Source organism: Lipophrys pholis, assembly GCF_963383615.2.
Source record: "Lipophrys pholis genome assembly, chromosome: 21".
NCBI lineage: Eukaryota > Metazoa > Chordata > Actinopteri > Blenniiformes > Blenniidae > Lipophrys > Lipophrys pholis.
Window position 1 is genome coordinate 11,095,424 of NC_137649.1, and position 14,540 is coordinate 11,109,963.

Sequence of the window (14,540 nt, forward strand, 5' to 3'; positions counted from 1 at the left end):
GGAAGACACACATTGTGACCGTTTCCGGTTGGGTCCAACTGTTTGTTTTTTGATTTATAAATTACACGAGTTTAACTTACCACCAGTAAAATTTTCTTTTCTTTTTTTCCTTTTAGGAGCTGGAGTGTCCAGAGAGAACCAATAACTTTTCTTCTTTAGTGGAAAAGAGCCCAAAAGATGTCGAGACAAAAGTTTCACCTCTAAAGCCTGAATTCAATACCACCTTTGTGTCTGAAAGTGCAGAAAAAGAAGTTCAACCTGATGCAGGCGAAGCATTTTTCCCTGAAACTGTGGCAGCAGCGTCAGTAAACACCACGGCCGGTCAAGCAGTTTATGAGCAGTTGAAAGTTGCAGTGGTGGACCGGCTTGAATCACCACAACATGAAGCTCGGACAGAGACCCCTCGAGCTGCAGCGGTGGTGGAAGACACCCGGCTGATTCCCTCACGACCTGTTAACCCAATCAGTGCCAAAGGAGCATCAGATGAGTTCATTAAGGCGGAGGAGGATGAAGATCTTTCTCTGTCCACACCTCCACACCCAGCTCCAGTGAGTAGCTGAAAGTGCAGAATTGTTCAAGTTTGTCCTTAAAAATAAATCCTTATTTGCGGCACTGGGATTAATGTATTAAACTCCTATACTTTTGGTAATAACATGCTTGTAACTGATTACGTTTGTGACATTAATAACGCTATTGCAAATTAATGTACAATCAGATTCCTAAGAGATACACACACATGACTTGCACATGAAATAAAGTGCTATCTCATTTACTGCAGGAGGAGAGCTTCATCATTTCTAAAATAACTCAGTCCTCCAACCAAAGTAACACAAAATGAACCCCCTTGTTATTTTTTCAGATTCAGTAACAAATAAAGTGATTCTGCAGCTTTAAATGGAGCAACTAATTTTTCAGTAACTTGCACAATGAAGCTATCGAACTTTGGGGGGAAAAACTCCAGTCATATTTGCATGTTTGGCATTGATTTTATATTCTTAAAGCTCTTGTATAATGTAAAAAAAATGTCAGAATGTTTTAACTTGTGCACTTTTTTTTACTCTTTAAGGGTCAGGATATTTCTTTGAGACAGCAGAGCGAGGTTAACGGTAATCCCAGCAGTTTGATGGACGAGCCCCACCAACCCCGAGTGTTTTCTGAGGCGTCATCCAGGTAACACAGAAAAGAAAGAGAGAAGAACGTTTCCAGTGAATGTGATTCATGTCTATACTGAATGCTCACAACATGTGGTGTTGCCCAGGTTTGCTTCACACCCGCATGATGAGGAGGAGCTGCAAAGATGGAGTCAGCTTCATTCCCAGATCACCCAGAAATTGAACACTTTGAAAAAAGTGAACGCAGAGGACCAAACTGTGAACGCTGCAGAGGATGGCGGGGATCGGGTAAAAGTAAGAGAAAAAAAAACCCAGGATGAGTCGTGAAGGAGAGCTGAAGAGGGGGGGATTGGAGCTCAATAATAGAACCAACATTATTTTTGAGATGTGGATGCTAGGAGACCTCATCTGTTGCCAGGGAAACTGGTGGCTCAATCCTCTTTCTCTTCCGTGTCTCTAAAGTTGTCAGTTTTACACAATGAAAAATTGTTTTTTACTTCATTTATGATGAGTTACAATTGTACGCGTCCTTCTCTATATGAGCCTCGCCTGAAAAAGCAAAAACATCCCCGGTTAGAGTGCGGTTTGGGCGTTTGCATGTTGTCGTTGTGCTTGTGAGGATATTCTCCAAGTATTGTGGGTGTAATGCACCTTTTCCTCCCAATACCACTGTCTTATATTTTACTTCCACTTAATCAAACCAAAAGGGCAGAACACCACTGCTTTTGTGTGATGAGAAGTTTAATGCAAAAGTGCCATAAGTAGCCATCATTTTGATCAATTTTACAGCTATGCATTTGGCGGTTAATACACTACTGATCGTTTCAAAGAAATGTAAAGGAATTACACAATGTATAATTAAGTGCTAACGATTCAATATTTACCCTAAAGAGTGCGTCATGATTTTTATTTTTATCTTACACCCTCAATGTATTTTCCTACTCTCACAACCCAGCCCTGTGGTTTTGTGTTCTTTACAGGCTGCAGAAGAGACGGCCCCGGAATCGGCCTCCTCAGTCCTCCAGCAGACTCATGAATCCATCAGCATCCTCAGAAAAATAGTACGTGGTGTAGTGCAAAGTTTACCTGTGTGTTTACAATTAACTTTGATGATCAATAATGAGAGTCAGGTTTATTCTGAACAAATGCCTGACGTGAAGTAAGTCAATGTTTTGAGTTGCCGTGCGGAGATAACATTCCTTGTTACCTGCTCATGGTTGGAAATGTGTTTTGCTTGTTGTTTTCTAATACTAAATGTTTCCCAGGTGAAGGATGCAGCCGGTTCTCGTCCCGGTTTGAAGGAGGAGTTGTATAAAGCTGTGCAGAGCGTTCTGCTCAGTCTGGACTCTCTGACCAACGTTGGTTTGACTCCTGCGGATGCTGACGGAGACGAACCTCAAATGAAGCTGCTTCAGCAGGAGGTGATCGATTACGTTGTAACTGAACTCGACACGTTAATGTGTTGAAAGTGTTTGAAATGGATTTCGTCTTCATAAAATCACATCTGACTTCCATCTGCTTTTCTCCTCAGTGTGTTTCGGCTGAAGTGGCGACTCTGGCAGAGCTCATGAGTAAAGTGGAGTCACAGACCAGGCCTGCACTTTCACAGGAAGAAGCAGAGGCGTGCAGCTGTTTAACCGGCCTGCAGCACTGTCTTCATACTGTCCAGCTTGTCCTCACTTCATCCCGTGGTCTGCTCAGTCAACACCCAGAGGTCAAGAGCAATCAGGTTTGAAACGAGGATCTCAGTCCCACTCTTCCACTCGTGCAGAGATTATTGATTAAATTAAATCAACTGCTCTCAAGTCAATGAGTGACTTTTGGACGATGACACTCCACATGCAAGTCTTTTATACGTGATGCAGTAATTTGAGTTGACTTGTCGACACTAACGCAACCCGTTTTGTTTCTCATGTTAGGAGCTCTCATCGAGGCAGACGTGTCTCTTAGAAGAGTTTGAACAGGAGCAGAACGAGATCGTTCCAAGTCTCAAGGACGCTCTTAGTTTGGAGGTGACTACTTCTGTTGTAAGACTTTGTTAGTATAACCGTATTCATTCAGGTGATTTTTCCCCTTTCTGGTCTCTTAGTCGTCCCTCCTCTCGTAGTGATCGACGCTACTTCGCAAGTCCACATATACTTTGTTTTAGCCAGGGAGTAGTTTTTGGTTGACTTTTCTTTATTTTTGACATTAGAATCATCATGGATAATTATAGATAGCATGATTTTTGCTAATTAAATGCTTTTGTTTCAGAAGACGTGATCTTAATATTCAGCCTTCCACTGTAACGATCATGGTTTTTTATTTCATAAAGCTTCTGACATATCACCCTACAAAAAATGACATTGTTGAAATACTATTATTGTAAAATCAAACAGGTCTAACACAGGTACCATAATTAATTAATACCAGTTCATTTCCCTGAAGAAAATATTCTTAACATTGACCTCGTCCACAGTAAACCCTTGTAGTTGGCACTGATCTTCATGTCTGTGTTTCAAAAGCCTGATGATATTCTCAAACTGTGTGCCTCTGTGCCCCTGCCTGTCTCTCCAGTGTGTGCTGGGCAGACATCTGAGGGAGAGTCCAGGGGAAAAAGCCCAGCTCCAACATGCATCTCAGTCCTTGCTTCAGGGGATCGCTCGCCTCCTGGCATTGGGTGAAGAATGCATAAGAGAAAGGCAGACAAGCCGAGTTCACAACTACAGTAAACTTCAAGTCGTCCTCTGCAGAGATAAGGTGTCTCACTGTGCTTTCAGCAAGTTCTTCAACACACAGACCAAAACCCAGATTTAAGTTGAGGCCCCTTGTTCTGTAACTGAGTGCGCAAAGAAAACTCCTGATTTTCAAAGTAACAACCGGCGCTGAAACAAGCTCATGATTAGACACAAACATATTTAAACATGAACTGTCTTCGGTGTGCTGCTTCATTTTTTTTCCTCTTTGTGATTGTTCAGCTTCACTTTTATCTTAAATCTGCTCTTGTTGATGCAGAAACTCCTGCAGGTCGTCAGGTCCCAGTTGGCTTTTGTCCGGCATCTTTTCCAACACGAGCCAGAAGCACTGGGGCGTCAGGAGGATCAGCGGGTACAGCTGGAAGTCGGGGCTGAAGCTCTGCAGCAGCAGGCTCTGGAACAGGATGTGGCTTCTCAAAGGACGCTCCAGGTTTGTAGTGCACATTTGCTGAAGGCCATATGAATTCATACATACACAAATGTGAATTTCTGTCTTGTGATACTCTGGGAATAAATATCTGTACTGAGGTTTTTGGATCAAAAGCGGACATAGATGTACGGGTTTATGTTTGGCTCTGCGGCAGGAGTGGACCCGTTGGGAGGATAATTGTGGTCAACTGGGTCGGGTGCTGGATGAGTCTGAAGCCTTCATCAGCAGCGGGGAACCGGAGGGAGACGATGATGAAGAGTCGGTGCTGCACAGACTAGATGCCTGCCAGGTACATCCTGTCATACTTCACACAATTTGCACCAACTTCACCTCTCAGTTTGAATTGTTACTCAGCAACCTTCTCCTCGGTTCCGTGCATTGTGGCAGGAGTTTTGTGATTTATTAATTTATTCCATACGGGGATCAGGTCACAATGAAATGTGCCCTTCTTTTACATTATTTTCCCCACGAAGGAAAAAAGAAAAAAGCACCTTATCTACATTCGATTTCTTTCCTGGTTTTCAGCATTTCCCAGAATGCCACAAAGCAAACTACAAAGATCATGCCAACATGTTGTGTTGAGTTTCAGCAGTATCACAGTTCAGTCTGGGAGTAATGTTGGGAGCTTTCACCATGTGGGAGCTGGAAGGAAATCCTTTCTTCTTGCCGTGAGGGAGCCAATCCCAGCTGGCTATAGAACTATGTCAAAACTTGCATCGGCTTAGTTTTATTTAATTGATCTATTGTATTATGATTCTTGGAATTGTTGAATATTATGTAAAAAAAAGAAAAAGAAAATTAGACATAAATTTAATCGAATGGTAGCAGTGAGGAGCTTTATTTTGGAGAAAGAAAAATCAGTGGAAACATGTGCCTCAATCATTAAAATGTGTATTTTCTTATTGAACAAGTGCATACATCAAATTGCTTGAAAAAAGCTTGTTGCACAGATGCTGATTTAACTTTAGTTTTTTTGTTTTTAAATAAAACCACAAGTTTTTCAATTATGTATGAAGTAAAAAATTTACCTTTGGGAAATTGATTAGAAATGTCTTTTTATTCACTTTGTCATCAGTGTCACAGATATCACATCACAAAATGCTTTTATTTTCTGTCTGTTTACGACTATCATACTGTTTTCATACGTTGCATTTTAATGTACGGATGTACAAAGTTTCTCAGTTTCCTCAGAAGTTTGCAAGACCTCGGTCTTTTTCTTTTTGTGGTAAACCCCTCCAGTACTAATGGTTGGACCGAGGTATCATCCAGTCACACATGTTTAAATCAGTCTTCATGTTAGAGAGGCACACATTGATGCCACATGTCCATAATCCTTCAGAAAGACAAGTAACTTTTTTTTTTTTTTTTTAACAGATGTGAAAGTAAGTAGTTCAAATATTTGTGGAAAAATCGATCCACTTTCTCCACTGCTTTATCAAACTCATGGTCTTGCTGATAATGACGGGGGGTGTTTAAAGCAATTCTGCTATATTATTATGGTATAAATGGTGCTATAGAAATAAACGTATGCGTTAGCAGCGAAGGTGAAACTGAGTACTATCTGCTCTCAGAAGTTCACAAATAAGTTGTGGCTCAGTTTAATCCTTTACAAGGTTCAGATTGTGTTTGAGACACAATAACTGCTAAAGTTCCTTAAACAACATTTTTTTTGTACCTTTTAGACTTTTGTTTTTACGTTGCTCTTTTCTTAGCAAACACTGGTCCAGCTGGACGAGAGCAGAGCTGCTTTAGGACTCCTCCTGGATCAGGGGAAGCTGCTGCAGGCCGAGCCGGGATTTGCAGCCCCGGTCAGTCAGACAGGAGGCGCTCTGGAGCTGCGATGGAGGAGTGCCTACAAGAGGACGGAGCAAGAAATTCAACGCTGTAGAGACATCCAAGAGAGCCGAGCCAGGTGGGACAGACCCAAAACCTCATATTTATAACTTTAAAAAAAAACAACAACAGATCGTTGTGATATTCATCATCATTCAGCCGGAACGGAACTACTTTAATTTCCTCCTGTCCTAAAATATCTCTGTCTGGTGTTTGTTGCTTTTACTGAAATAATGCCAGATGCAGGATTGTTGTCTCAGTTTGTCATGGGACATGTTGTATTTGTCTGCATGCATCAAATATGTCAAAACTACATGTGTTCAGATTACGCAGGTATGAGGGGGAAAAAGAAAATCTTTCCTCACCATTTCAATCTGTCTGTGCTCTCATTTGTCGATCCATTGGTCTCTTTGTTGCCTCCTCCTCTCACTTCTTGAGAACTCAGGTTTGAGGCCATCAGACAGAAGAAGCATTGCTGAGAAAATTAATGAAAAGTACTTGAACTAACTGTTGATCTGATGTGGGTTTTTTTTCTTTTTCTTTCCAAAACATGACAATATAATGACCTTCCATTATCCTAAAGGAGGAGGTTATATGACACCAATGATCCTTGGAATATCATGATATGAGATTATTTTGTTATATTTCATTATGACAATTAATCATGAAACCAATCAAGGGTCGTTTAAAAAATAATGAATATTACTAAATACCCCTGCTCGAAATTTTGAGTTGAGGCACTCTAAATACTCATATCTTATTGTTATTATTATCATTATTATTATTATTATTAGTAGTAGTAGTAGTAGTAGTATTATTATTATTATGCTTCTTTGTGAAGCACTTTGAGCTGCACTTATTCTAAGGATGGTACTCGCTCTATATTAAGTTAATTGTTGCTAATACAATTATTTATTATGAGTGTAGTTAAATAATAATGATATAAACAATCACCACGCATGTACCACTCATCTGCAGACTTGATTTAATCACAGTTGGGGTGGTTCCCGAGTCCTCGTGTCACCCCCTTCATGTTCTGCCCCACTGGTTGAGTGATCCGTTCCTCTCATCCTCCCCACAGATTCCAGACTGACTTCAGCTCAGTCAGTGAATGGCTGCCTGCTGCCAACAAGCACCTGAAGACTTTGTCTGGGCCGGCGGGACGCTCTCAACCAAGTCGGGAGTGTGTTGGAAGAAACTTGATCCAGCTGCTGGTGAGGCTCTCCTCTCCCGTCAAATGACTTCTGACCTGATCAAAGAAGCCGGGTTTGAGTTTTTAATTGGAATGGAATTATATTAATTTGACCTGCGTGTGTGTGTGTGTGTGTGTGTGTGTGTGTGTGTGTGTGTGTGTGTGTGTGTGTGTGTGTGTGTGTGTGTGTGTGTGTGTGTGTGTGTGTGTGTGTGCTTTTCTGCCTCATTTAGCTACATGTAATTACTAGAAACAGTGAAATATGATCTAAAATAGATATGATATGCTACCAAGTACATTCATTGGCTTTTTTTATATTATAAAACCAGACACATAAAATCAGACAAGGCCCTGGAGTTGACCCAGGATCCGTTAAAGGGATTACATCTCTCAGTTTTTCCTGGAACAGCCCCCTAGAAGAGATGGAGTGGTGGTACGGGGATATCAGAGCTTCTTTGCTCCTCATACTGTCCTCACGTCGGCTGAGTGGGGAACGACTGCAATGGATGTATTGATATAATCACCATCAGCTCCTAATATTTATCTTGCCCTGTCATGTTGAATTCATACTTTTCATCCAATACTGCGCTGTATAAAAGTTTTTAGAATATCTGCATGTCGTTTGATGGAAATATATTATGCATGGGTTTTGTTTTTAGCAACTTCATATCTTACGAGTGTGATGACTGAAAATTGAAAGCAAAAATGTCACAGTACTTAAACACAACTCATAATAGATTGCTTAATTTAATCTTAATCCTAAATCCTAGACTGCTGATATGTGACCCCCAGGAAACATAAGCTTCTCAATTCCATCAAATGCACAGAGTAATATTAGGAAACAACCACATATTGAAAGTTATGTCACATTTGACAAATCTACACCCATTAAAACAAATGCAGGCAAAAGTAATCCAGTATGATGTAGATTGATGGCCTGAAAGTGGACCCTGCTTTTAGCACAGTTGTACTAAGGTGCTGAATAGAAAACAAAACCAATGGTAAACAAGTACATAATCCCACGGCATGTATCACAAAAGTAAAAACTCTAACACAAGTGCATATGCATGTGACTGCGATGAGATACTATGATGAAGGAAAAATCCCAGCTCGAGGATGAAGCTCCTCTGGGAGGTGGGATCATGAGAGTGAAGCCTCCAGCTAACGTGACACTATCTCCCAGGACTTCTCCATGGACGTAGAGGCCATGTCAGTACTGAGGGCGTCTGCATCTAAAAATGCCACTCAGCTCCTCCACCTGAGGGAAGCGGACTGCCCTGAACTGAGGACTCAGCTCAGCCAGCAGGAGATCAGCTGGAACCAGCTCACCTCCGGCCTGCTGAAGACACAGGAGCAGCTGCAGCAGGTGACGTGTTTTATGGTTTTGATCTCCTGCAGGAGGAAGTTACATCTATTCTAGTGGCAAATTATTGGATGAAAGTATTTGGTTCGTGGCTCCGTCTCAACTCTAATTATTTCTGAGAACTACCAGCATGAAACATTCAACAGTGAGAAATCTCTTCCGGCGAAGGGAGTGAAACTTAAACCCTGTAGAAATCTGCTTTGGCGTGATTGAGGATAGGGAGGACTATGAATCAATTTTTAATTTGCATTCGCCATTTATCACTGATGAATGGAACCAGATATTTGCCTTTGCAATTATTTGGAAGGTTTTCTTTTTTTTGTCGTACTGAAGGTTTATATGGATTGAGATTTTATTTCATGATAAGAACTGTTTAGACAAATTTAATCATTTGAATTTGTGTAAATGTCATCCATGAAAAGAATACATGTGTAATCTTTACTATTACAGATATATAAATGACATGAAGTTATTCAATGACATGACGTTAACAATAACCTCTTGTAAAGTCAATCGTCAATTCTTTTATCCTGTGCTGTGTGAATTAGCATCTTCTGGCAGAGCCGCTTCCAGTGGAGCTGCTCTCTGATATGGAGGAATGGCTGGAAAAAGCCAAGAGTCGCCTGAACCAGGAGAAGGAAAGAGTCCTGAAGGCAGAGAACGCAGCTCAGGTCAATGAAATCCTGCAACACTATCAGGTACTGGCAGCTCTGTCGCCTCGACTGCTTGTTGACCCTTGTATGACTTGTATTTGAAAAGTAATGTAAATATCAGGACCTTTTATTTTAGATTGAATCAAATAGTGAACTTAAAAAAAAATTGAAACAACGTCAGTGGCACAAAGTCAATTTTTCATTGTATAAATATAGAGGAGGAAATGTATTCAGCTTATATTGATTGTTGTTCCTCAGGTGTTAAAGGCAGCAATGGCGAATGGGCAGCTCCTCCTGGATTTCCTGAGTCAGCCCGAGCCTCAGATGATGGGAAAAGACGTCCAGGCCCGCCGCGCTGAACGCACAATGTTTGCAGAGAAACTCGGCACCTGCAAACTACAATGGCTGAACCTGCAGAGGGAGCTGCAGAACCAGGTTCTTACCTCAGAAACTAAAGTCATTTTCACATTGACACCACAACCTGCTAATATGGTGCAGGCGTGATTAGTGTGAACATGTTAAACGCTGTCAAAACGCCATTATAATGCGTGCACTACTGTTGTTCACTGCCCTGCAGAAGTTTTCATTCAGTCAGCGAGTACAAAACTCGCATCTCACTCTTGCATTGGTGATGATTTTGTCCAACATAGTGAAAAAAACAATTTGTGCACCAGGGGAAGTGGGAGAAGAAATATAATCCTTCCTTTGTGCTTTGAAACTGAGGTCTGCCGTTAAAGTGAAATTTGATTAAAAAAACAAAAAAAAAACATAACCATAATACAGTATCTTGCAATAACACTTTAACTGCAGTTTTCATTTAAAACATTTTGTTTGTGCCTAACATGCCTCCATTTGACTTTACAGATTCAAGAAACTGAAGAAATGCATCAAAACTGTGTTGAAAGAGAGAGATGTTTGCCTCGTCTTCATCGCCAGTTAAAGCAGCAGAGGAAGCAGCTGAAGGAGTTGAAACGGCCCACCAGTCAAACTTTGGCTCGGGAGAGTCTGCAGGAGTGGGAGGTAAAGTTGCAGGAAACAAACTGATGAGCTGGTGGTTGTTGTTTTTTTTAACACCGCCGTCTCTTTCTGCTCCCCTCTGATGTTCGGCTCTTTGTCTTCCAGGACGTTGAGGGCAGAGTCAAGGAGGAGGCTGCAGCTCTGCTGGAGCTGGAGAGCCGACGAGTACATGCTGAACAGAACAAGGAGCATCCGTGTGATGTGGCCTTTTCTGAGCAGGCAGAGCGTGTTCGCCAAGCTTGTGGAGATCTGACTCAACAGGTAAAAGTAAATCAGAATCACAAAAATGGAAAAGTCGGCAGCAGCAGGTGAAAGTGAATTACGTAACTGTGTGATGGCAGTGGTTATTAGTTTCTATAAATCCATTGCTCTGAGGTGATGGTCTGATATACTGCAGCTTTAGACATTTCAAACTGTGACAAAACAACTGATCTGTTTTCAAGTTGTTCCAGGTTTGTGCAGCACTTTTGTGTGGATCATTTGTAGTGATGAAATAAAAGCAGCTGAAATGACATTTTCTCCTGCTCCATGAAAGTAATGTTTTCAAACTAGTTGTCTGGCTTTTAAGGCCGAGCTTCAGATGCTTGTTTCTGATGCAGCATTCAAACACTCTGATAAGAAAAAAAAAACACAGATAAACACACTTAAACTTTAATAGAGCTGATATTGTCATTTTTTTGTAAAACTGACACAAAATCTATTTTGTCTAATTTTGTCTAGTGTTGTTACCAATACAGTTCAATATATTTAGTAGTTTAAGTAACATTTTAAACTTACTTGACCATTTCCCGCACAAACCAATAAATCAATACACAAAAGAACAGGCTTGAATTTTTAAAAAAGTTACAATCTGTAAATAAATTGTTTACATAAAATATTTTGACTTCCTTTACCCCGATGTTATTATTATTATTATTATTATTATTATTATTATTATTATTATTATTATTATTATTAATAATAATAATAATAATAATAATAATATTCTTAATATTGTTGTTGTTGTTATTGTTATTTATTTATTTATTTATTTTGCCACTTTGCAGATGGCAGCTCTCAGACCGACTCTCCAGGAAACATTGGAGAATTGGAGCCACTTCCATGAAAAACTAAGGGATGTGTCCCTGGACACCACTAGGGCGCGCTGTGCCCTGCAGCATCAGCGAGTGCCTCTTCTCTCACTGAAGCAGGCTGAGGGATACTCGGACTTCCTCCAGGTCAGCAAAGACTATATTATCATCATCATCATCATCATCCTCATCATTATACTGTAAAATAATAAAAGCTGCTATAAGATGAATGTTTTTAGGATAATATTTATCACTAAAGAGAGATTGTGCTGGTTAAAATTCCACAGCGTAAAGTTTACAATGTCAAATTTAACACTTCAGAAAGGAGACACATGCCACTTTATGTTTTGTATATTAAATATGGGTAAATTAAAGACGTTAAAAATAAAGCATCTTTTTCTTCACAAAGCAACTCCAGGTGAAGATTGAAAAGGGAAAAGAGGCTTTGCAGGCCGTGGATAAATCCTGTCAGTGTCTCGGAAAGCGTCTCCATCACACATCAGCGCAGCGGCTGAGTGATCAAGTGGAAGTCGAGCAAAAACGGTGAGTATCCTCAAAGTGCAATGCACATTCTTTCTGAAAGCGCGTTAAAGTACGTTACACATCAGATCGTGCTCGCTGAATCAAACAGTCATGGCCTCACTGATGTGTTGTGGTTCTGTCAGATGGAAGGACCTGATGCAGGAGCTAAAAGATGAATGCATGAACGCTGGGAAGTTACTTCCCCTCTGGCAGAAATATGTTGGCCTCTCTGAGAGCTGCGTATTGCACCGGGAACAGCTGTGGCATCAGTGGGAGGAGCTGTCGCATTCTCCACCCGCGCCTGAACAAGAGATTTCCTCATTCAAGGTGAGTTTGGGGCTTTCAGCAATGCTCCAGTGAGTGAAAGCTTGTTGATTTCATGGTGCAATCATGTAGTTTTTAACTAGCCTGCCTTGGACTTTATGCAAAACTGCGATATTCCGATGTGAAATGATGCTGCCAGTGAACCCAACAAGTAGTGCAACAGAAATGTATGTTCCATGAAAACTAAGTTTACTTATTCAGTTCTTTAAAACAAGAAACCAGCATTAGAAATTATTTATTAAAACAAATTTTATCCAAAATTCTATATTTGTTTATTCTTATCTGGCTCGACTAAGGATGAATTTGAAATCTTTATGCCGTCAGCACAGAGTTCTTAAATTAGAGAGGAAAAACATTCTGAAACTCTGGTGCAGCTGAATAACACTGAAACCATTAGTGGAATTGTTCAAGGTTACAGAAGTAAACAGTTTGATAACAGGACTTTTCAGAACATGTTTTTAATACTTCCCATATGATTCATCTTGTGCTTGTTGCTGGTTCAGCGGGTCTACGCATTACATTCACAATTGGATTAAATGTTTTTCTCAAAGACTGGTCTCTTATTTGTGGAAGGGAACAGGCTGCATGCACTTATGGGCAGAAATATCAGCGATGGGCTGTTCTGCGCTGTACACCTGATCTCCTCTGCTGTGTAGTCCGGAGGCTTCATTATGTGTTGTTTTGCCCATTCTCACAAAAAAAAAAAAATTTAAAAAATGTGGTTATTTTTTCCTTCAATTCTACCTCCTTCCGCACAGACAGAAAAGTGTATTTTGTTGGAAAATGTGAATCAGAGTGGGATTCAAGATTTTCCAAGATGAACAAAAACAACTGTATCCTCGTGATCTTGCGAAGATACATCAAGTAAATCAGGGGAAATCAAGAAATGCCAAATAAATTCAGCTCACAATGTAAACAACACTCGTTTGTTAATGGCATTGTTTTTTGTTTGTTTTTAACTGCTTGTTTGTTTTCTTGCACCAGAAGTTGCAGGATGCTGCAGAAGAGTTGCAGAGCGGCATGGGAGATGTGCTGGAGGTGTCCAAGCATCTGATTGGACGCCTGGAACCACCGGCTGTGAATCTAGTCGTATCAGAAACCAGACTGCTGTCACGTGACGTCTTGCTTCTGAACAAGGCGATGTCGGCGAGAACGAAACATCTTCAGGTGAGGGATCGTGTGTCCGGACAGAAAACGTTCAGGTTTTACACAAAACTGCTCCCTCATGTTGAAATCCTACAGAGTTGAACTGATGTGAACTTTTTTCACATTTTCATTCTGTGCAGGAAGATTCAGAGCAACATAAAATATTTCTCACTCAATTGGAGGTCCTTGAAAAGGAGACGCAGAACCTCCTGCAGACACCAACAGTGAGCATGCATGACCCTCACTCTGTTAAGGTGGGTCTAATCCTGTAACGTTCCAAAATAAGCTTCTAAGTACTTAAGAATTTTTTTTTTTAACCTTTAATATTTCGTGGACTTGCAGCAGGTTTTCTCGGAGCTCAGCAGTCTGTTTCCATCACTGGTTGACATACGAGAGATGAGTACCTGCATGACCCTTAATGAGAAGGAAACAGACAGACTGCACACGCTGAGGAGGGAGTGGGTCAAAAGCGTGACTGGCACGTCCAATGTGATCAGGTGAGGAAGTTCATGGGAAAGAGCAAACTGTAATTTTGAATATGAATGTGTGCAAAAAAAGTTAGACTGACTTTGGACCGTTACTGATGGAAATTGTCCTAAAGACCTGCCACTGTTTCAGTTCAGGTTCATTTGCATAGTTTTCATTACAAATGAGGGAAGTCTCACAACACAACACTTCTCAAGTCTGGAACAGTGAAGGAAAAAATAGAAAAATAATGTCATAAAAAGAACAGGCTCAGGAATGGGTGTGAGGTCAGTAGCGAGGTATTTAACATTGTGCAGGCTGATTGGATAAGGAATCACATCGCTACATGCAACGTGCATGCAAGTGCAAAATCAGAGGACAGGAATTAAATTCAACATCATGAAAATGTGTATCACAATCTGACGCAATAATTCAGAGTAATGCAGTTTTCTGATATAGTACGTTTTGCTTCCTAAATGTTGACATGTTGCGTTGTTTTGTCAGAGAGTTGCAAGCTGAACGTCAACATTCCCAGGACTTCCAGGAGAAGAGGGAAAACTTGAAATCCATCCAGGAGAAGCTGGAGCGAGAGTCAGTGTGCGGTAAATCTACAAGTTATTCAAGCCTCCAGGAGAAGATGGCCGCGCATCAGGTACGGTACTTTGCGAGGACTCCTGA

At 40.8% G+C, this 14,540-nt stretch overlaps 1 protein-coding gene across 1 annotated transcript in view; it reads left to right on the forward strand.

Moving 5' to 3' along the window:
* Positions 1–14,540, forward strand: part of syne2a (spectrin repeat containing, nuclear envelope 2a) — a gene marked incomplete at its 5' end in the record, with an annotated part of 78,272 nt that overhangs the window by 42,557 nt on the left and 21,175 nt on the right. Inside the window, 24 exons of the mRNA XM_080491082.1 lie at positions 117–548; positions 1,067–1,170; positions 1,259–1,406; positions 2,093–2,173; positions 2,378–2,533; positions 2,644–2,841; positions 3,032–3,124; positions 3,669–3,851; positions 4,107–4,277; positions 4,432–4,566; positions 5,990–6,189; positions 7,192–7,324; positions 8,486–8,668; positions 9,214–9,363; positions 9,577–9,753; positions 10,183–10,338; positions 10,441–10,596; positions 11,382–11,552; positions 11,815–11,948; positions 12,071–12,254; positions 13,236–13,418; positions 13,538–13,651; positions 13,740–13,894; positions 14,367–14,514. Coding sequence (XP_080347208.1) covers positions 117–548; positions 1,067–1,170; positions 1,259–1,406; positions 2,093–2,173; positions 2,378–2,533; positions 2,644–2,841; positions 3,032–3,124; positions 3,669–3,851; positions 4,107–4,277; positions 4,432–4,566; positions 5,990–6,189; positions 7,192–7,324; positions 8,486–8,668; positions 9,214–9,363; positions 9,577–9,753; positions 10,183–10,338; positions 10,441–10,596; positions 11,382–11,552; positions 11,815–11,948; positions 12,071–12,254; positions 13,236–13,418; positions 13,538–13,651; positions 13,740–13,894; positions 14,367–14,514 — 3,945 coding nt within the window. The remainder of the gene's footprint in view (positions 1–116; positions 549–1,066; positions 1,171–1,258; positions 1,407–2,092; positions 2,174–2,377; positions 2,534–2,643; positions 2,842–3,031; positions 3,125–3,668; positions 3,852–4,106; positions 4,278–4,431; positions 4,567–5,989; positions 6,190–7,191; positions 7,325–8,485; positions 8,669–9,213; positions 9,364–9,576; positions 9,754–10,182; positions 10,339–10,440; positions 10,597–11,381; positions 11,553–11,814; positions 11,949–12,070; positions 12,255–13,235; positions 13,419–13,537; positions 13,652–13,739; positions 13,895–14,366; positions 14,515–14,540) is intronic.